General features: G+C 44.7%; 2 protein-coding genes across 2 annotated transcripts in view; one reads left to right on the top strand and one right to left on the bottom strand.

The window, feature by feature from the left end:
• KLHL36 (kelch like family member 36) overlaps positions 1-22628 on the bottom strand; it is an 80117-nt gene that overhangs the window by 20594 nt on the left and 36895 nt on the right. Inside the window, exon 2 of the mRNA XM_042797463.1 lies at positions 18238-18327. Coding sequence (XP_042653397.1) covers positions 18238-18256 — 19 coding nt within the window. The 5' untranslated portion in view covers positions 18257-18327. The remainder of the gene's footprint in view (positions 1-18237; positions 18328-22628) is intronic.
• Positions 420-22102, top strand: COTL1 (coactosin like F-actin binding protein 1). The gene is made up of 4 exons (XM_032990689.2): positions 420-578; positions 951-1033; positions 11118-11275; positions 20852-22102. The coding sequence occupies exons 1-4, from the start codon at positions 502-504 to the stop codon at positions 20960-20962; spliced, it is 429 nt and encodes a 142-aa protein (XP_032846580.1). The 5' UTR covers positions 420-501; the 3' UTR covers positions 20963-22102.

Raw genomic sequence — 22628 nt, 5'->3', positions numbered from 1 at the left:
ACCAAAAACCCAAAATAAAACCAACAACTGAAAAGATTCACTGCGGCGGGTCCTCCGCACCGAGACGAACCCCTCGCCCCCCCCCGCCCCCCTTGCCTGGGTCTGCACCACGGCTTTGCATCCTCCAGTTACCGCCCCCCCCCCCCCCCCCCGCCACCTGGCCCCCCGTCCCCGGGCTATTGCATCACCCCGAAACCCCCGCGCTGGGGTCGGGGCCGGGGCCGGGGCCGGGCGGGGCGGGCGGGGGCCGGCTCAGCGCACGGCGCGGAGCCATTGGCAGCCCGGGGCGGAGGCGGGCCGCGGGCCGCGGGCGGTGGCGGGCTCGGCGCTGCGCGGCGCTGCGCGGTGCGGAGCGGCAGAGGCAGCGGCGGCAGCGGCAGCAGCAGCAGCAGCAGCGGCGGCAGCGGCGGTGGTCCCCTCCCCCTGCTCCGCGCCGCTCCGCGCTCCCCGACCCTCCCCCCCCCCCCCCCCTCCCCGTCCCCGGCGCGGCCGGCCGCCCCCATGGCCACCAAAATCGACAAGGAGGCGTGCAGGGAGGCGTACAACCTCGTCAGGGACGATGGCACCGAGGTGAACTGGTAGGTGGCCCCCCGGCATCTCCCGGCCAGGCACCGGTGCTCTGTTATTCCCCTTCTTCTCTTCCCCCTCCCGAAAGGGTGACTTCTGTAGACCTTATTCCCCTTCTCCTCGTCCCCCCCTCCTAAAGGGTGGGTTTGTATAGCATATTCTTCCCCATCTCCTCCTTTCCCTTCCTAAAGGCTGACTGTTCAATCTATTATTTGCCTTCCCTTTCCTCCATCCCAAAGGGTGACTTTTACATGTATTATTCCCCTTCTCTTTTCCCCTTACCAAAGGGCGACTTCTAAATGGATTGCTCCCCTTTCCTTTTCCCCTTCCCAAAGGGCAACTTTTAAATGTATTATTCCCCTTCTCTTTGCCTCCTTCCAAAGGGTGACTTTTAAATACAATGGCTCTACAATCGTCCCTGGAGACCAAGGGGTAGACTATGAAACCTTTAAAAGGAAGTGCACAGGTAAGCTCCGTGTTGATTGCTTTGGCACCTTGCTGTGTTTCCTGCTGCCCGGTGCAAGGGGGGAAAGGACGGGAGAAAACTTGGGTAAACTGGAATTAGAGCTGCTGCTTCCCTGTGTCTGCCCAGTCCTGCATGATCGGGTTTGCAGCCGCCACAGAGTGAAACTCCCTGAAGTCCATAGTCCAGCCGGTCCTTTGTCTCACCCTTAGACTTAAGGTCCTTTGGGCTTTCTTTTCCCCCCTTTGCACATTTTTTCATTGCTTCTCAGTTATAAACAAGATAAAATGCTTGATTACAAATGGTCTTCTTGTTTAGCACTGCAGTTTCAGAGCAAAAAAGACTCAATTTTTTTGTGGCTAAAAAGATGCAGTCATACAGATCATTTTGCAATAAAATTCTTCTGTAAATTGTATTCATAGCACTAAAGTAACTGCAGTTAGAAGGCTTGCTCAGATTTTTTAAGAACATGAAACCTGAGAAGAGAGTGGTTATGCCAAAGATTGGCTTGAACAATACAGCACTGAAAACAATCGTGTATGTGGTGTTGCACAACCGCAACAGTTGCGGCTCTAGGTTTAAACGTGGCAGTTGATTGTTGAACTGTCAGTTGTAGAACATTAACAGGAGAAACAAAGCCTGGGGAAAATGAAAACAAATTGAAGAATATTTAACTTTGTCAGATCTTAACTTTTGACATGTTTTACACAAGCAGACTGATTTTTCTCAAAATAACTTCTAAGGGGGAATTGTGTAGCTTTTCCTCCTATCCTGGCTGCTATTTAATAATGTCACCAAGTGACACGAGGTTTGAAGCATTTGTAATACTGGACTATAACAAAGTCTTCCTCACTCATCGAGCTACTCTACAATCAAGTATTACAGTTAATCTGTGCGTTTAGAATTAGGTATCTGTATTGCGAAGGAATTGTGCACTGAGCAGTGTCTCCCTTCCCGAGGTGGGGCGAGTCCCGGAGGTGCTGTCGGCAGAGTCCCACAGCTACTGGAACACCAGTGCCTGTCCCAAGTGGTCTGTTGAGTCCTGGGGCTTGGCTGTATTTTACTGAGCTGGATGGGAGGACTTCCAGTAACTTAAATGAGGGCAGGACCAGACTGATATTTATCAGTCAATAAATATCATAGGAGAAAAGTACATTTTAGCTCTTGGAAAGCTGCCACTAAATCAAGATGGTTTAGACTGCTCTGCTATGACATTTGCAGGGAGGTCTCACTAGGATTAACACAGCTACTTGTTTCCAGCTGTTCTTGAGACCTTTGCAGGAAAAATTCTTGATACAGAAAAGGATCCGCTTGTAGATGATGTCAGAAGAGCTGATACCCTGTGCTGCAAGAACTCCTTCCCACTCAGCTCTTCTTAATGGGCAACATAAGGAAAAAAAACAATTACCTGGCATATGGGGAAACCCAGGGCTCGGCACTTGTGAAGTTCATGCCAATGTTATCTAAAGGGTTAGTAGTTTTCTTGGGAGGTCAACGGCTTCAGTATCAGAGTGCCATGTCCTCTGTCTTCTCTGCTGACCAAGATAACTGAGCATCTCCATGGTCTCCAGACATCTGAGACTTGCAGAGGAACCTTCCCATTTATTTTCTCTCCTTGTTTTTAAGGAGTCCATGTTTTATTTTATCTGAACTGATTTTTAATATTTTGTCTGGAGTGGCACACTCTCAAGAACAGTTCCTGTCTTCCTTTCTGTAGCAAAGGGAATACTTCTAGCCAGTGGCTAAGCAGGCAGAAGGGCTTTGGCAGAGAGCAGGCACCGGTTGGGCTGGGTAGGATGCATTATAACAACCAATGGAGGCCCGTACTGCACTTTGGAATATGGCCAGTTTTTTTTCTTGCCATCATTTGCATGTGCCAAACCCTTATTTATAAACAGACAGAGTTTAAGGAAAGCTTGTTTTATACTAGCAAAATGCCAAGCTGGCCCCAATACTGAAGCATTTTTACAGCAAAAGGAAATTTTGTATATTTTAGGCATAAGCATGGTAAGGGAAGAGTTAAGTAAAGGGCATCTGTGGGGCAGACTGTGGCCTATTGTTAGCCTTTAATGTGTGCAGCTAAATCCCTTATAGCTGCTCCATTGCTCCCTCTCCCTTGGCATGTACCTGGTGTGGGCTGCTCCCTGGCAAACCAGGGCCAAGAGGTTGTCCTCAAACCTACCGCTGGAGCACAGTTGTTGGAGGCTTAAAGAAAGTGGGAAATTCAGGTACCGGCTTCTTGGCGAAGTGCTGGAAAGGATTTTCCTCCACCCACGAATTACGGTGCAGCAGTTGGGGAAGCAAGAGATGCAAGTTTTGGTTCCTCCATCTGTGCAGCAACCCTTCGCCTGGACCACTAGACGTAGTCAGAAAATAAGGCTTGTGCCAGCAGTGAAGTTAGAGCTTTCCTTCCCATCTGGAAGAAAGGTGACAAATGTTACTATGAAGTCGAGCTGTCTGGAATATTTCTACTGAAACAAAGTCAGTAAAAAAGAGTAGGAAGGGATGGGAAGAGCTGCTAAATATTGTTTCTTCCTATTGCTACATCTCTTCCCTCCTGGTCCACACCCCATCTCCTTCTACAGTTTGCTGGAGGGGAGAAGAGCCACTATCAATGCAAACAGCTTCAGAAAATGTGATTAAAAGATTTTAAAAACTGGCATCAGAATGAACTTACTTCCTTATTTTGAATTCCTGTTTTGTGAAAAACACTGCCCTGAAAGCCACAAAATACTGCAGCTGCTTCTGGTGGAAGCTGAACATAATTTGGTAGTTGAAGGTGAGAGCGGGAGCTGGAATTGAAAACCTCAGTGTGCAGAGTGTCACCAAGCCCCTCCATCAGAGCTTGCCCTGTTCTACTTTCTGCACCATCTATTTCAGTGCTGTTCTGAGTGGCAAACGTCTGTGTCCCCCGCTCTCTCTAATAACCATTCTTATTAAAAGCACCTTCGGTATGCAGTACATATTGCTTTCCCCCAGGGCATTATATTACAGAGCAGGCGGTGTCAGTGTGTGCTAATTCATGTGGCTCTGAGACCAGGAAGGTTTTTGTACCAGTTTGGAAGACATTTGCCTGTGGTGGATATCCTGCCTTGTGCAACAACAGAGGTTAGGAAGCGCTGGAGGGGGTTGTTGGTAGCACGGCTGTATTTTTGCTTTTTCTTCCCCCCATACATAACCCTTTTCATGTAGACCACGGCCCAACCCACTACTGATTCTGCCAGCCTCCTCAGGGAACGAGAGTGGTTGAGGACAAAGGGAAAAGCAGGAAACTGAAATTGCTTCTTTTAATGGAAGTAGCAGTTCAAAAAGACCATGTTAGAAACCAGCTCTGTGCAAACCTGCAGCAATGCTCCGTGGGCTGCTGTTGAAGGAGCGCATGGCACAGTGGGATGCTGAGTTTCTGGGGCCGAGGCCCATGCCCTGAGCCAGGAACTGCTCTCCAGCCTGTCTGTCTTGTGCAGGTTTCATTACTCTCACTGCTCTCTACTCTTGGATACACACTGCACATCAGACCTGCATGTCATATATCCTGGGGTGGAGGCTTTTTCTTCCTAAGCTCTTTACTAAGTTTTGTGTGCTAGCAGAAAAGTTTAAGGAACTGCATAATCAAACTATCATCCTTTTCCCATCCCACTGTTTGGGGACAGCAACTGCCACTCTTAAAGGAAGAAAACACAGTAAGAAAAGCTTCTTCAGGACCCTTTTGTTAAGGGTCCCAGGATTATGCTGCAAACACAGCCTGAACCCTGGACTTTTGCTTATCAGTTGCTGTCAAGGTCGGTGTCAGGCCACAAGACAACTCAAACACATTGGCTGGGAGGTAGTAGACTCTGCTTCAGTCTCAGGCAGTAGTCTTCTCTGTCCCCCAGATGTGTGAACACCTCTCCTCCAGCCTATCCCAAAGTAAAGTTACGGAGGTTGGTTTAAACCACTGGCACAGTAGAGTCCTCACATGATTAGGAGGTGGCATGTCCTCTCGCAGTCCTGCATAATGACCAGAGTACGTGACTGTATTGGCCTTTGTCTGACCCAGAGAGTCTGGAGACCAGAGCTGAGGACATTAATTGTGTCAGGGTCTTTAAACACAGTGTAGACACCCCCTGCGTCTTCTGGCTAAGGACATTTTTCATTGGGTTTAACAGCAGAGATTACCCCTGCATTAAACAAGGACTTAATTCAAGGCTTTTGATCCATTTTACTTCACAGTTACAGATCTTGACTCTGCGGATGGCATGGGTCCAGACGTAGCATTAATTTGTTGTTTAGAAGTACGTGCCATCAGTACACTTTTAAAAAACAGCTGAGCTGGAGAATTTGAAGCCAGAAACACAGATAAGAGTTGAAGGTTATTGTACGGAAGGATGTGAAGGTTCTTGGGGTTTTTTTGTTGTTGTTTTTAATTTCAGAGTCTCATAACTGGGCTGGTGATGCTGTTGCTGAGAAGAGTTGAATGACATGCAACTAAGATACTGAACTAAAAGTCAGGTCAAAACCATTCGCTTAAACTTTTGTGTGTGTCAGTAATATCTGACTGCACCGGACAGCTTGCCTCAGGTTCTGTACTACAAAGCTTACTTTCATTTTTTTTAAAGTGTGTATTCTGCCATTAAGTAATGGAGAGGTCGGAAGACTGTGTTTCCCTCCCGTGCCACATGTGAACAGTTGTTTTTCAATGCATCTCTGACAAAAGAAATAATGAGCCTTTTATTTGGAAAGCCCCGGTCCAGATAAATAATTGCAGTGACAGCATGAAATGGGATAGTTATTCATGTGTCTGAAAAGATCAAACCAAAACCACACCGTGCATTCAGCACAAAGAGGAACTGAAAATCTTTGGTCTGAAATAATTACCCTATAAAATAATTTCTGGCTGACATAAAATATTAGGAAGAAAATAGAAATAGAATTCGCTCCTAAGACAAATTCAAGCTCTTTTGGGCTTATGACAATTGTCCTATAAGGCCTGGCCTGCATATAAAATTTAGGAGCTAAGAGTTGAGCAATCACCAAGATTACGTTGGCACCTTGGGTTGTAGGAAAGATTTGTAAAAATGCACACGGACATATAATGAGATAGGCACTTACCTGTATTTGGCTACATCTTAAGTTGCTAAAATGGGCTTTGTAAATCAGCCTCCTACTGCTTTTGTTTTTCCTCTTTAATGTTTGGCTTGCCTGCTTTCCCTTAATATCTATTTAAAGGAAGACCTGGGGCCACGGGTGGCTTATGGGAACCTCACACTGCCTTTGCAGCGTTTCCCAGCTCCTGTGCCCTCCCCGTGCGCTGTGAAAGTCGTGCTCGTGGGAGGGTCAGCTGAAGCTGCCTGGGTTTGACAGCGATCTCCTGGCTGCCAGCTGGAGCTGTGGCTTAGACTGTCCCTTGCAATGCACAGGAGCTTGTTTTAGGGAATATTCTCACTCATTTTTGTGGGAGTAACTCATCAGGTTGGGTTCTGCACTGAAACAGTAATTCTTTGCATTCAGTTTAGTTTTGTGTTGCTTGATTAAAATAGCATGGCTGTGGGTCTGCATTTTACCATCCTGTACCATCTTTACCATAAGAGCAGGTAAAGAAGAGTGTTTTATCTTTTGCATGCCCTTTGTTTTGGGGCCTGCCTGGCCCTTACTTCTGGCCAACAAACGCAACCATTCCTTCCTTCAGGGAAGGGGAACAAAGATTAGCTGGATCCCCTGTTTCCTCCCATTCTGCCCTCCAGTCTCCTGACCCTCCAGGAGAGAGGCCACTACAGGACCACCGTCACTGGGGTGACAGCAACTCATTCTGATGAAACACTGCTGGTGGCTTCACTGGACCAGAGAAAGCAGGAAAAGTCAGTGTGGGGTCATCCTCAGCCTCCCCATGCACTCGTGTCCGAAGTGCCCTGTACCCATGTGTCATGGTTTGAGCTCCCCCACCACTCACTCACACCCAGGACACCATGTCAGCCACCCCAAGTCACATCGGGAGGTTTGGTGCCCCAGCTACAGCACGCCCTGGGGTTACAGTCCTGAGGTCAAACATTTTGTATTTGTCTTAAATGACTTAATGAACATGTCTGTGTGGTCTGCAGCATTACGTCAGAGAGACACACACTTTGGTACAGGGTTAAAGAGGGAAAAAACAGTGTAGTAAGATGTAGGAAGGGTTTTCTCTCTGCACTTCTAGCCACATGACTACAGGGGCAACTGAAGAGGTGGAAAATTGACAAATTAATCGAAAATGAATGCAACTGAAACAAACAAAATAAATCCTTCATGAAACCTGCCATGTGCCATCAATAATTCATTGCTGGACAACACAAAAGCAGATCATTCTATCAGCTGCCTTCTGTATGTGACCTTGATTTAGCAGGCAGGTGAAGCTGAGAGCGGTGGCCTTATTTTAGCATGTCTCTGGCTTGGCCATTCAGAGCCATAGGACTAAGAACTGTGAAGCTTTTGACAGTGTATTTCTTTTCTGCAGCTATTATCTTTTACTGATGAGTCAGTGCATTTTAATCTAATGGGGAATTTTTTAGTACAGCTGAACCAAAGGGTTTGAGTGGATGGAAAACAGGAGAATACCATCAAGGAAATCTCTGCAGCTTGGCATCGAGCTTTGTTGACAGCCAAGGGCAGCTTAATCAGTATATTTGGAAAATTCTGCCTACTGATAAGTAAAGGGTTTGGAGAAAAATACTAAGTGATGTTCATTAAGGCATTCATTGTACTTTTCATTGTTTCTGTAACCCTATTGTCATGCTGTACAACCATAGTTAAAGGAGTAGTGATATTAGTAGGGATTAACATTGTTAATTTCTGCTGTTTGTAACATGTGAGATCTTCTGAAATACAGATGCTATTTCTGTTCTACCCAGATCTATTACTTGCTTTTCTCTGCCCTGAAATTCATGGCTTAGTGACTAGGAAAGTAGTTGCATAGAGCTAGGCAGGATTTCCTCTTTCAGAGGAAATCTACTGTCTCTCTATGATTTATTATACTCCCCCACGTACCCAGCAAACTCCTAAAACCACTGTAAGTGTGAAAAGGTGGGGGGTGGATATTAATGCCTTGAGATTTCTAGGGGAGTTGGCACTGGTGGCATTGATGACTTCCAGCGCAGCAAGGTGATCTGGCAGGGTAGAACTGATTAACTGTGAAAGAGGAAATCTGGGAGTATAAAAGACCTTGTGTTTTGATTCCCTTATCGCTCTGAACATGCTTCAGACTAATTGTGAAACTCAAACACTTCTGCTCAGGGATTTTGACCTGCTGTTGGAGGGGATCATACCCAGGCTGAACTAGTGCTAAAACCCTCCACATCTGTCCCTCTTGCCCATTTAGGAAAAGAGACATGTTAATTGCTAAGGGCTCCAATTCACAGTCCCTCCCGGCTTTTTCTGCAGCTGCTGAAGTGCTCCTCAGCTGCTGCAATTCACAGACTGGCACATCAAGTTAAAGCATCACATATTGGTAGTTTATATTAAATACACTGGCCTGAAAATTGTGGCAGCTGAAGTGCCTGTTCTGCCTACTGTGGGGATACAACCTCCATGGGGAGACAGGAGAAAGCACGCAGATGGGGTGTAACCTTTCAAGCCCCCACAAGTAAACCAGCCCCAGGTAAATTCTGCCCAAGATGGTGACTCAGAGCCCCACATCCAACCTCCACTGCCCATTAAACTTACTGGGACTTAACATGATGAAGTAAGAGTTGCTCATAGTCACTGAGTAGTAGGTGATCTAATAGATAAAAGCCCACGTGGAATTGCTGGGCTTGGCTCTCTTTGGTTCCGCTGATCAAGCTGCTTTCAGACAGGACAGGAAAGCACTCATACTCTTCTGCTGAGAAGCAAATCCTGCTGATGCCAGTGATCTGTGGGTTCGTGTCAAATTAAAGTTCATGCTGACAGATAAATTCCTTCAACCTCCTTTCTACGTTGTTATGAAAAAGCACTGCTGGAAAACTTAGAATTCTTCACATTCATTATATGTTTGCATTATCTTTATTATAAGGAGGACACATTCCAAAGCAGTCTTTGGGATCTGTAACAGTGTTTGGTAGAAAAGGCAGAGATGAAAAACCTACATATCCAAGGTGGAAAGTGATGGGTCCATGGGAAGGGCTGTGACACGGTTATGGTATAGTAGGGGCCAGGACTTGATGACATTAAAGTGCCTTCCAGCACTGTGTTCCCATAGGAACCACAGTACAATTCTTAGCAGAGTGTGTCCTCCTTTACTGTCAGATCTGGGAAAGCAAGTTTTTTTCATAGAACTGTTAATAGTAACGCTAGGGGATTTACTGTCTCTCTTCACCTTCGGTATTTCCTGGTGGTTCATTTATGGTTCTAATCAATCTTGGGAAGAGGACTTACTGTCAGAAACAGGAGTCTCTCAGTGCGTTTTTGTACTTGACAGTAACAGGGTATATGAGAGAGTTTTGTTTGCCTGCACTGTTGATAGCCACGACTCTTCTCCTTCCAAAGATCCATGTGGATTTTTTTTTTGAGTAAGATCTCTTTCTTTCTCTTTGTTTCAAGTTTGAAATCTTTAGAGGAGTTTGTTTTAAACACTGTACTGGCTCACACGCCTCCCCAAATCCATTTTCCAATTTTCCCCAGTAGTCCTCTGGCAGTGGCAAAAAAGTACACAGAGAACAAAATAGGGAGAGCACAGGTGGGTTTTTTTCAGACTTTAAAACTTCTTATCTTTTATCCAGGGTAAGTTGTCTTCACTCACACTTTGGCAAAACAAAGTGTTAAAGAAGCTCTGAGATCTGCCAGCTTTCAGAGAAAATCACACTTTTTTGCATTGATTTCTAGCAGCTTATTTTCTGGGGATGAGCAATTTCAAGCTGCTTCTTTCCTATCCCCAGAGCTCCTGGGGCTGTCCTGACCATTCATGGAGCATGCTGTAACGGATCCAAGGATGGGGGATGTTGGCAAACATTGCTACACCTGGAGCCTGCATTTTCACCTGGCAGTTGTCAAGACAGCAAATAACTATAAAACATGTTGAGCTGGTCACAACAAGCGTAACCAGGATTAACATGATTCTTTTCAAACAGCAAGTTTGTTCTTTTATTTTTGAGTCATCTCATTTCATTTAAAAGGTCTTGAGTGACCTGTAACAGATGAAGTAGCTATGATTAGGTATATTCCACGATTGCACAACTGCCCACCTGCTCTGCACAATCCTGGTGGAAGGCTCCAGCATCGTGCATGCCACCAAGGCTGGGGATATGAGTGGATGGTATCACACGCTTTTAAGTGCCTGTGATCATGAAGGCGTCCAACTGCCTTCAGTTGATGAGTCACCCTGCAATGAAGGAACAAACTCTTCGAGACAAGGAGCTTACAAGGTTTTTACACATATGGCCAGACTAAATAACTAGTCTGGCATGATATAGCAGAAACCAGCTGTGAAACAAAGATCAGAACAGTTCTAACATCCAAGGCCTTTTTCTACAGGGCTTTGGAAGAAATAGAAAAACACATCTGGAGAAGCAATTGCAAATTTTTCTTTTGCTCCTTCTTCTCCCCTCCTTCTTGTAAACTCATACTACAGGTGAGCCAGAAACATTGCTGAAGGGAAGGAGCCAGATTTGCACAATGGCCAGTTTCTGGGAATATGTTTTAAAATATGACCCTAAATCCTGCTGTCCTGTAAGAAAGAGACACTGGGAATTCACTTTCTTCCCTTCTTGACCAGTGGCCTGCAGGTGAATCATCTGGCTGAATGAATAAGGGGGGTTAGCTCTATGCTCTTGAACTGCCTGTTGACTGCATTTTAGCCGTTTCCAAACTCACTAGCAACACACTGATGAGGCATGGGGTGGCCAGCACAGCCAGTTTCCTCCCAGTAGCTCAGAGCACCCCAGGAAGAAGCAGACGGAACACTGATAAAATGCACCTTGCAAGAAAAGGGCCTATGAGAAGAGCCCCTGTATTGCCCTGTTAGTCCCAAACAGTGGTGTTGTAACACAGGATCAGTGCCTTGGCTTGGTCTTTAAGTCATGAGCAATAGTCTCACCCCAGGAAATGGCAAGGCAGGGATGTTTCTGTTTTTAATCATTTTACCCTTTTTGCTTTGTCTCTCCAGATGATGTTCGATTGTTTGGCTTTGTCCGATTCACCACCGGTGATGCCATGAGCAAGCGAGTCAAGTTTGCCCTCATCACTTGGATTGGAGAGGATGTCAGTGGCCTGCAGAGAGCCAAAACGGGGACCGACAAGACTCTGGTCAAAGAAGTAGTACAGGTAGCCTCTTCCTTCTGCTTCTAACTGCCAGTTCCCATTGTTATTAGTTCTACAAACACCAGCAGGAGAGAGGGAGACAAATTGGATCATCCTTCAACTTAACAGTTAATCATTTAAAAAGGATACAGTTGCCTATTGCCTGTCTTCCTACTAGGAAGACTTAACATCTGCCCTTTGAGCACTCAGGCATACAGAAGCACCTCTGAGCTTAAGATTCTCTTAACTATTTCACGAGGAGGGAATATGTGCACTCCCCTCTTTGTCACCATTAAGATGCTTCCCATCTTCTTCCTCAATATGAAAATAATGTAATATTGAATAGTAAAGAACAAGGCAGTGTTAAATTAAGCAGGTAAAATTAAACAGAAAACCCCACACCCTTGTTTAAACTTCTCTTGAGGCCTTTTGTCTCTGCACAATGAGTTCATGGATCTAATCAACTAAAGTCTGAAGTCCCTATCAGTACCAATTAACTAACAGCTCTTAAGAGATAACTAGATTTGAATAGTCTTATGTTTGGCCTTGGCGTGTCAGTGAAAAAGAGAAATGTGCTTGGTACACCCCTTGGAAGGGCTTCACTTGAATTTGTCTGCCCCAGCTGAGCTTATCATTTAACTCAGCCAAGGCCTCCCAGGGCACTCCAAGCCGGGCTCGCTCTGTCAGGCTCCAAGATCAGTCCAAGTGAGTGAAAACAAGCAACAGCCACAAGAGAAGTGAATTGTGGAAGGCTGCAAAGAACTGCTGCCAAAAAGCTGACTTTCATGGAGAAGATGCTAACGTTTAGCATGTTTCCTCTGAAGAAGTATTTAAAGCAAGACTAGCTCTTTCAACTAAACCTAGTGCTAGCTCTTCACTGCCTGAGAAATGGCCTTTCTTATGCACTTGGAGAACAGGCTGACCATTGAAATAATCTCTCTCAATAATTGTATTCTTGCCTATGTAAAGAAATCTCCCAACAGGACAATATGAAGGATGAGAATGAAGTCTCCCTCAATTCACCAGTAGTTTGTATGATACAGAAGATTATACTTAGATAAGAAGCATGAAAAATATAATAAATTCATATACTTCCAGAAGATAAGTACTGGTGCTAAATGTTTCAAAATGACAACTACGCAGAGGGGTCCATTCTGAAAAGAACATTCCATAATGACACCTGAGAGATAGGAAAGCAAATCTCTGTTCATGTCAAGCATCTGAAACTGTGTAATTGTAGTTGAAGATGAAATTATAGACTACAAATGAATGACTCATATAAGAGTCACTAAGCCCAAGATTTAAAAAAGAATATATGTTTAGACAATTTATTCCTGTTGAGTTGAATAGCATTCCTGAATGCTGTTCTAAGATATGTCCCTCAGGTCTGTTACATATAATTTGCAATTTCACTTGTTTCATCTTTGATTAGTAGTCTGTAGGAGTTAATAATCTGGTGGAACATTAACCATTCTTGGCTGTTATTTAAAAGCTTTCACATTCCAATTAATCTGCACTAAATTATGAAAACAATACAACTTGTGCTCAATACACTTGCATTGAGTAACCGTGTCTATAACCCTCTCCAAAGCATTTCTGAATGTCATGTCAATGATAACCTCCTTTCCATAAGAAATTATCTTGACAACTATTTTGAATAGTTCTACATGTGCTACTGAGTCCCTCTGAGTGGAGTGGGATAAAAACAGAACTATTTTATTCTTCTCATGCATGTAACCTTGCAGATAATCTGTCAAAATAAAAGAGGACAAGAATGTCCACAAGAAATTCAGTGGAGGGAACTTATCCAGAGCTATTTCACTCTTACTAGTCCTCTTGACCTTCAAGTACATTCCCAGTCACCCCACTGCTTCTGACTTTTACAGAGATTATTTAAGATGTGAGTTATGCATAGAAAAAAAACAGTTGGTTGTTTACTGTAATGATAAATGACAAATCTGACTCAGTGTTGGTTCATCATTTAGAATAAGTAGTACCCTAAAGTAGGAATTTTTTTCTTTAGAAACCCTGAAGAGAATCTAGGCTATCGATGCAGTTCAGCTCTCTGCAGTTTTAGTTGTGTGCATGGCCCATAGGTGCATTTACCCTGTGTGACATGGCTCCCCTTCCATGGAGGTGCGGCACAAGGAGGCTTTTTGTACAGCAGGCAACAGCTTTGATTTTGTGATCTACAGAAGTGATTGGTTGGGATTCCAGAACAACAGCTCTTCAGTCTGAGAAGCCCTCAATAAAACTTGAATGGCTCTCACTATCTTGTAATACTTGCAAAAGCTAGCTGTGGCTCTTCATTTAAGACCAAAGCTCCAGTGTGAGCTGAGGCCTGCTCTATATTCATTGCTGTGTTGTAGATGCATTGATGAGCTACAGTTGAACTCTGCTCAAAGCTGAACAGACACCAATAAATACTGTTCTTCTGCTGAGACACGCAAAGTGAAAGACAGTCAGCTTGAATACCACCTAGCAAGCAAAACCCACCATGTTGCATCCGTAGAATAAAGAGTGTCCACACATGGTGATTATTAATCGTCTCCTAGAAGCACCTGCCATAAGGAAAACGCAAGGGATGTTAACTGTTGAAGAGTAGATTATGGGCTTGTGAACAAAAGGATGAAATATTATAAAGCAAGGAGAGGGAACTGGGCTGCCCTCGCTTTTATATTCCTCCCTTGGAAGGGGGAGCAGGCGCTGTGAAATCTATAGGGAGGTGGCTTGGGAAGCAATGCTGATAGTCAGCGGAGGAGGTTGCCAAAACATCTCTCAGGAAGAAAGGACAATTGATTTTTAGCTGTAATAACTGTAAAATTACAGGGATGGATCTCATCTGGTGCAACTAGCCATAGTTCTCCTGATCTGTATTAGCTGAGAATCAGGACTTCTTGCTTATTTGGGACTATCCTTATTACCTCTTTAATGGAAAATGGGGTTTGCATTTATTGTATTTATTTTGGATTGAAGATAAATTCATTTCGCACTTAAGGAACATCCAGCAGCTTTTTTTCACAGCCATTTATTTTCCATCCTTTCCTCTTTACCTCAGCTGGAAATCTTGGATCAAGTCTGTGAGTACTTGGTCCAAGTAGTTCAGCTGAGAGCAGGTTAGAGGAAAGGCCAGGATGGGGAATAAGTATTTATCTGTATCTTCTTAAGGGTATAGCTAAGTACTAGTGTGCGGACTTTCCTGTGTAAATGGAGACATGGAGTAAGGTGATGCAGTATACCATCTCTTCTCCACTGAGCTTCTGTCTAGGCCAGTGACAGACCCAGGGGTGGGAGACAGTAGCATACAACATCCCTTGCTTTGCAGACTGATGTTTACGATGTTTGGGAGTTTGTTTCTGAGGTACAGCCTAAACTCAGATCTAGAATGATCTAAACTCAATGGCTGGGGAACTTTATGAAACAGTATGCCAGGATGATTTAAACTACAAGGCTGCATCTATTCTGTCACCAGCAGTAGCATGGCTTACCTTGCACACGTGAGTGAGCTGGCAGATGCCTCCAGTGAGCCCCGCGTGCAGCAGACCCCACAGCATTTGTGTCTCTGCACAGCTGTGCTTCGATCCCTAGCTGGCATGCCAAGGTTGTACCCAGCTGGCAGTATACACCAGCTGAATGGAAAGGCTTTGGGCATATTTTCTACTTGGCTAAAAAGGAGATCATCCAATGCTTGTCTTAAACTCCTGTTTTGTGTCCTTGGCAGTAAGGATGGTTCTGCCTTTTACCTCCTTCAAATGCACAAGCTGTGGCTTATTCAGCCTTAGGACAAATCCATCCAGGAGACTCTCTGTGCTCTGAGGGTTGTTGTTTTAACCTCTTTAATGCCAGAAGCCCGGGAGAAACAAGTCAGCTTAAGCCCAGAAATCAAGACTATTGTAAGCTGCTTGTAATGGCTAGGAACGGCTGCCAGCGTGAGGTTCAGTTCAGCCATAAAAACTCCCACAAGGTGAAACCTGGCAGCTGTGGGTTTTAAGTACAGGAGCGTCAGACCTTCCAGTGAATGGCCCCCTTTGCTTTGAGGAGAGGCAGAGGGATGATGTTATGGCGCTTTTCTTGGTGGAAGGACAAGCCCAGGCACAACAGCTGTGGGGCTGGGAGTGGCAATCGGTCTGCTGGTGTAGATGTAAATGCCGGTGTAGATGTAAATGCTGAAGAACTGAAAACTGGACTTGGTGCCCTTCATGACTGCATTTCCTACCAGATTTTAACCCTTCCTTAGGCAGCGAGGAGGTCTTTTTCCTGATGGGACTGAATGCTCCTGCAGGGCTGTCTCAGCAAAGGGACTATTCAACCTTTGCCAGATTGTCTTATTTTCCATGGATTTTGACTCTTCTCTGTTTTCTTCAGCACTCCTGCCCCCACAAAGTCATGTGCTCTATTATTTGCCTAAATCATATTCAGGGTAAAACAGCTCCGTTTCTGTGAGGAAATATTCGTGGCATTTTATTCATTATTATTTTTGGTGAGGAATTTGCCTGGATTTAGTGATGTCAACAAGTTTACTGAGTTCCTGCTTTGATGCTCATGGCCAGATCTTTTTTGTTCACCTTTCTCTTTTCATCTGGATTCCTCACAGCACTGACACTGGTACCCCATGAGAGAGGGCCCACTTACAGGATTGCTGTCTCTGGTCTCAGGACAGAAACAACACGTATAACTCCATGTATGTGCATTAGGTTTCTCACATTAGCACAGTGGCCTAAACGGAAGATGGATTAATAGCTTTGTTAGAGGCAGTCAGAAAATCAAACTCGTGGTAATAGCTATGTCATGGTGGCTTTGAGACATTCTCAGGAGGGTGAGTGAAATCCTGCTGGGAAGGCAAACAGAATTGTTCATTTTGACTGTTTTTCCTATTCTGGTTTACCGTAATGACCATAGCAAATGGATGTGGATTTACAAGCACTCCTAGTGCTAGTCTTGAGAAGGTGGTAACTGTATAAGCAACTTCTTCAGGCCAGAGTAAGCAGCTTCTCATCACCCCACTTCTGACACACAGCCCTGTGACTTTTCCAGTGGGATGCAGCACAGATAGGAAGAATTTGCAGATCAGCTGAAATGTAGTTCCCATTGCTGAGAGATGTGTTTGCCAGAGGTTTGGGCTGGCTTCTTCCAGTGACTGGAACCGGTCCACATAAAAGTTGGCAAGGAGTAAATTTAAAGGGAGGGGGTTAGCTGATATCTTGGACTCTGACAGCTGATCACTGGTCCAGTTTGGTGTAGCCAGAGTAGGCTGGAGGGCAGTGATATTGTATTGATATAGGTGCTTGTAACTTTATAGCTCTCCTTGTACTCAGAGAAGCCCTGATAGACTGTACCTCTCCTACAGCCATAGAACATGTCCTTTCTTCCCCATGACCCCAGGTCTAGGACTCATACCATGCTGGAAAAGAGACATGGGAGATATCATCTTCTCTGTACTGCAACAGCACTGGAAATAAGACCAGTGGATGTGAGTGGTGACACTAAGCACAAAGGAACTGCGGACTTGGAACATCAGTGGATGCTGCTGCAAGCCCCGTTGTAAATAAAAACAGCAAGAAGCTGCTCGACTACCTGGCACCATCCCTAGCTGCTAAGATCCCAAGTGTTTGTAAACGATACAAGGATTTTCCTTCTGGCTTCACGCCTACCCATGCTGGGATTTATAAGGGCCTCTGCAGACCTTTTTGGTACAGTATCTGCACCAGACAGATTTTCCCTTGGCCAGCTTAGGGAAATTTTATGGCCCCATATGCTAAACATTCAGGCCTGGAATAGGAAGAAAATCTACTCCACCCTTTTTTTCCCTCATAAAGTTGTCTGGAAGAGAAAGACTCGACCGAGCTTGCTGTACAAATTTCATGCTTCCCAGGGAGAGATGCAGGCTCACCTTTTGCAACCTGACCTGCATGGTTGGAGCCCTTTCTCTCTGTAGGGTTGCAGGGAGGTTGACACAGGGGATTGGATTGCAAAATTGTGACCCTCTGCTACTCAGGCACAAAGTGAAGCACGTGCTAGATAGGTTTATTGAAGAACCATGAGTAAACCTTACTTTTTACCTTGTGTTCAGTGATTTGACAGGCAAAGTAAAGAGACTACGGTCACTGTTGTGTCATGAGAGTGATAAAGATAAATGGCATCATTGTTTTTGTTATATGTAGGCTGCTGGTGACTCTGGGGTGAGTATAAAGGCTAGAATTCACTCACAGGGCTTGCTGCGATTGTAAAAAGCTTGGCGGTAGGGGGAGGAGAAGAGAAAAGGAAGTGGAGGATGTAAAAGGAAGGTGCATGTCAGAAAAGCCAGGGCCCAAGCATCAGAGTTATGCACTGTGCCTCAGGCAGCTGTAACCTCTGCAATTCTCTTGAAAGGCATTAGGTATCCGTATGTGTGAGAGAAGAGAAAGCAGGGACTTTCCCCACCCCAGTCTCTTACAGGCAGAAAGAAAATCTGGTGGCAGAGCAGAAATCTGGCTGAAGTAGGATGCCTGTTGGCACTGCTGTTAACCGCTTGAAGCTAGGATTTTTCCTGGTGCTTTGCAGGAGCCAGTTTGCTGTGATCAGTTATTTATAATTGCAGACAACAGTCATTCCAAATAAGGACCATTGCCTGGTCTAGCTAACATCAGACCCAGTTAAATCAGTTGGGAATAGTTTTACATTCTGACAGTTTCAGTGGGGTCTAAAAAGAGTGAATGCTGGATAAGATGGCCCTTGGCTGGAAAGTGCTGCTGTTGATCACGGGTGCCCAAACTCCTGATCTGAGAGCCAGAGTCCCTCCTGTCTTCCTGCCCTGATGACACAGGAGGCAGTTTCAACTGTCTCAACTATACTTATATATATGCCTCCCTTCCTCTCATGATTTGCACCTTGAACAAAAGCTCAACCCCAAAGAGCTCAAACAGTGAATTCAGAGTGATAAGGGAGGCTATGAATGAAAAAGGATCAAGCAGGCTACCAAAACCAGGAGTTCCAGGCAGCAAACTCACCGGAAGCATCTTCTCCCATGGGGCCAGGCTTGATGAGACATCATGGTGAGTAAAGCTGGTGTGAAGAACCAAAGAAGCCCCTGACAGCACCTGCCAGCAGAAAGGAAGAAAGCAAAGAGTTATTAATAGCAGTGACCCAGATTGCACTCTGAGGGTACAAATCTGGCACAAGAGGAGGCCCAGACAGCTAAGAGGATATTTAAGAGTGGCCGGGAACATAACCCATCTGGCCACTGCTAGGGGTAGATTGTTCAAACCGTGCAAGGTGTCTCAGTGGCATGGGTAATTGTCTAATTGATAAGACATCTGAGTAATTATAATTACTTTGTGGCACATATAATTTAGTTCCCCTCTGTTCACGTATGAGTGAACTTGCAGTTTTAGTTTCAGAGTCAGCTGGATTCTGCAGAGTGGGCATTGAAGGAAACCTTCCCCGCATTTATAAATACTCACACTTCTCATGGAATCCCTCTCAGAAATTATTTTATGGGTTTGCCTCAGTTCTCACTAAACTCTGGGCAAAGACTAGCACTGAATTCCAGTAGTCCTGGATAATTTGCTTCCTGAGTTGAGGAAATTTTGTTAAAAGTGTTAGCACGTAGAAAAGAAATTTAAAAGGCTCATCTCAAAAATCATGTAGGTAGAACACCTCAGTGAGCATCAAATAATTGAAAGTCATTTGTCTGGTCTTAGGAAGAGCTGAGCTTTGCAGAGACCTCACACAGGAGATCTGGAAGTAGGACGTTTGTGAGCATGACTAAATCTGCTGTTTTGGGCACTTGGCCTCTTCATTTCCCATCTCTAAATAAAAAGTGTTTTTTTCTCTAAAGAATTTCTTTCCCATTTTCCCTGAATTCTGCTATGAGTGCCTATAATGTCTGTCTGTCCTCACATCAGAAAAGCCAACCATTGAAGCGTGGAACAAAATGGTTCTGTGAAGCAGTTGTTATTTCTTAGGACTTTGTCTAGCTGCTGATAAACTAAAGCAGAGCACACAAGGCTTCTCCTAGTTGCTATAAGCTTTTTTTTTTCCTGCTGCCCCTAATCAACACTTCGGTAGTGAGGATTTCCTACAGTGTGAAACAGGATCAGCCACAGGCTGGGAGACTGGCATGGGGGAGGGAGCAGTTTTGCTCTCCCTTCCATTTCTTCCACCGCATGAAAGAAGTGCTGAGGCTCTTTCAAGCTGAATCCTTCTCCACCCCCTCCTTTACCAAACTCTGATCCCAAACTGAGACCCTTGAGACGCTGCCAAATAAAGAACTCTCCCATAGCTTAGAGTCTGAAACCAATTAGAAATCGCCCCTCCGTGGCTGTGCTGGGGCTGTTCCAGCGCTGGGGAGACCCGGACAAGATGACTGCTTGTCTCTCAAAGCATCGCCTCATTCTCTCAAGCAGCTTCCATCACCTTTTGGGGCGCTTGCTGCACAGGGAGCCAGGCATTGCAGCTTTTCTGAGACATTGCAGCAGGGCTGTTGGGATTTTAATTCATGGGGTTTTTTTTGTCATCGGTTTGTCCCCGGCCCTGCAGAGTGCAACGGATGCTTGTGTTTTTCACACTGTCTAAAACCTCTGTGTATTGGGGGGAAGGGAAAGACACGTGCAGTGTTTTCAGTTGTGGTTAGGAAGGGAAGGAAAATGCTAAAGCAAGAAGCAAATGTGCATGTTTGGTGAAATGCCTGTGCAGACACATGCATGAGGCAGGAGGGACAGCCCCCACAGAGGAACAAATCCCTGACTGTAGTGACACTGCGCTGACAAGTGCCCTGAAGGCACCCTGGGATCCCATTCACTTCGATCTGTTCTGAGAAAGGTTTTCTCTGTTCACAACCTCACAGCACAGCACGCTGCCTAGGCCTTGCCCATCTCCCCTAAGTTGCAAAGAGCATTCAAGTAGCTAGATAGCTGCCCTGCAGTACACAAGTGTATTAATAAAGCATGTCCTTAAAGGTCACTTTGGATCATTAGACCACAGAGCACAGTGGAGCCTATTAACAACACCAGCAGCCTGCCTGGTACAGTATCTTGGTTTTGGCCGTGATGTGTATTAGATAGTAGATTTACTGACTCCTCCTCTCAACTAAAGTAGACTTATTTGCTCCTGGTGCCATCTGTGTGTTGCTAAATCTTTAATCAAAGCATCCTCCTATCAGCTGGTGGGGTATGATACTGTACTGTACTGCGGTGTAACACTGTTCTTTTTTTAGGAGAAGGGGTCCTAAAAAGGGCACAGATAAGATCAGTGGCTTGACCAAGATTATTCTGAGGGTCAGTGGTGGTTAGAAGGTCAATAATTTTGAATTTTTAAGTTAGCATACTACTTAGGAAACTTGACCTAATGTAACCTGTGCATTTATCACTAGGAAGAGTTGTTGCATAGGGCAGGATTGGGTCTTGCAGCCAGTGACTGTAGAAGTAGATACATAATATTTTTCCAGGTTAAGTGTTGGGTTTTGCCATCACTAGTCTTCTGTCCCATACACTGCTTTCTATTTATTGTCCCTAACACAGTAGTTAAGGGTATGCAGCTCATGGAGGCTGGTCAACCTGTCTTTATTCAGGTACTTGGACAAATACCCGCTTTTTTAACAGGCTTTTTCTTTATCTCTTGCAGAACTTTGCCAAAGAATTTGTGATCAGTGACCACAAAGAGCTGGATGAGGATTACATCAAGAATGAGTTGAAGAAAGCAGGGGGGGCTAATTATGATGCACAGACTGAGTAAACACACAGACCTCCTGGCACCATCACCTGGATCTCAAAGGGAGGGGAAAGGCACAACAAACTAACACAACTGAGAGATGAGGCAACTGAAATCCCCAGCTTTCTGTGTGTGCGCCTAAGACCTCCCTTTCTTTGCATACAGCAGACTTATTTTCCATTCCATCTCATGAAACATCCCTCTCTGGGGTTCTGTTTTCCTTTTTCCCCCATTTTTTTTACTTATAACTCTGTCCATGTTCTCGCATCTGTGGAATTTAGGTTTGGCTCTGCTTTGGTCCTATTCAGCATTGTCTTTGTAGAGGCTTGTCACTGTGTCCTTCTTCGTATGCGTGCATGTTTGTGTGTTTTAGTTGGGTTCAACCTGGTCTCTGAGGGGAGAAAGTTTCGGGGAAGTTCTGAACATCGATTATTTTAATTTTTTAAAAATTTGTTTTGACTGATATTCTTGGGAATAATATTTTTTGCTGTTCTAGGCTCAGATCAACTTGAGTTGACTTCACTTGAACTTTGATTAAATTGTCTAAGCTTAAATGTCCAGCTGAGATGTTATCCAATAGCTTAAACAACAAAGCGAACAAAAAAAAAAAATCCTTCAACTCTTAATAAATGGGAATAAATTTGCCTTAAACATTGCTTGACAGTTGCTATGCTATGTGCTGCATCTCTATCCCTCCTTCTTAAAAATAAGATCCAACGTGATCTGAAGGTGGAGGTGGTTTTGTTTTTTGGAGGCATCATGGCACAGTAAACTGAGGGGCTTAGAAATGTCTGGACACTTGTTCACTATTTTGTGTACATTGGTCTCTGGGTTTGTATCTGACTTTCCTAATGCTGGGGCTCAGGAGGTGAAACTGAAATGCATAGATTTCCTTTTTAAATGATGTCTGCAAAAATAGCAGCCGCTGAATCCTAGCAGCCTTCTCTGCCTATGTCCCCCCTGTTGTTTTTTGCAGTTAAACACAACATCGTCAGTTATTTGGTATCAAACTGTTTGTTTAGGGGGGCTTCTTTGTATGGCTTTTTTTTTTTCCCATCGAAGGCAGTTGTCCCCAGAATTACGTGTAGGGGGGAACTGTATTGTACTGGGGCCCGGGAGTCAGTGCTATAAACCCATTACAGAAATAAATGTTTTTCAAGAACAGTTCTCAGTGACTCTGTTGTTCTTTTACATTCCCTGCAACAGCAAGCCTATATTTAGGAGGTCTCTTAATCCTGGGTGTAAGGTTTTGAGCTCTTCCAATCTTGGGGCTATTAGGAGAATTAAACACTGGCTTAAATGTAAAATGATCTCAGCACCTGCAGCCCTTGTCTGCTCGTCTCCGCTCTGAAAGGCAGAGGTGACCACAGTGCACCTGACACACTTTTTATTCAGCTGCTCTACATCTAAATTTCCAGCACCAAAATGCCAGGTGGGAATTGTAATTAGGTCAAAGAGAATTTCACACCCACGTAAAATAAATGCAGAGAGGTCAGAAACAGATTTGGGGAGCAAGAACGACATTTTCAGAATGAAGTTCTGCAGCTTCCTGCACAGGCTTACATGGGCGTTACAGTTCTGGACTGAACTTACTAGAACTTGAAACAAGGGAAATTATTATTTTTTACAGGGTCGACAGTAGGGACAGGCATAACTGACAGGAAGGAGAGAGATTTGTAGAAAGCTTGTG

Source organism: Tyto alba, unplaced genomic scaffold, assembly GCF_018691265.1.
Source record: "Tyto alba isolate M040663 unplaced genomic scaffold, T.alba_DEE_v4.0 Super-Scaffold_26, whole genome shotgun sequence".
NCBI lineage: Eukaryota > Metazoa > Chordata > Aves > Strigiformes > Tytonidae > Tyto > Tyto alba.
Note: the sequence above shows the minus strand (reverse complement) of the source record. Positions and strands in the feature narration are given on the sequence as shown.

Bases quoted from the DNA above. Each gene is read 5' to 3' on its own strand.
- COTL1 (XM_032990689.2), top strand. From the start codon at position 502: ATGGCCACCAAAATCGACAAGGAGGCGTGCAGGGAGGCGTACAACCTC. The intron at 579-950 runs GTAGGTGGCCCC...CTCCTTCCAAAG, and splicing joins GATGGCACCGAGGTGAACTG to GGTGACTTTTAAATACAATG. The intron at 11,276-20,851 runs GTAGCCTCTTCC...TATCTCTTGCAG, and splicing joins TGGTCAAAGAAGTAGTACAG to AACTTTGCCAAAGAATTTGT.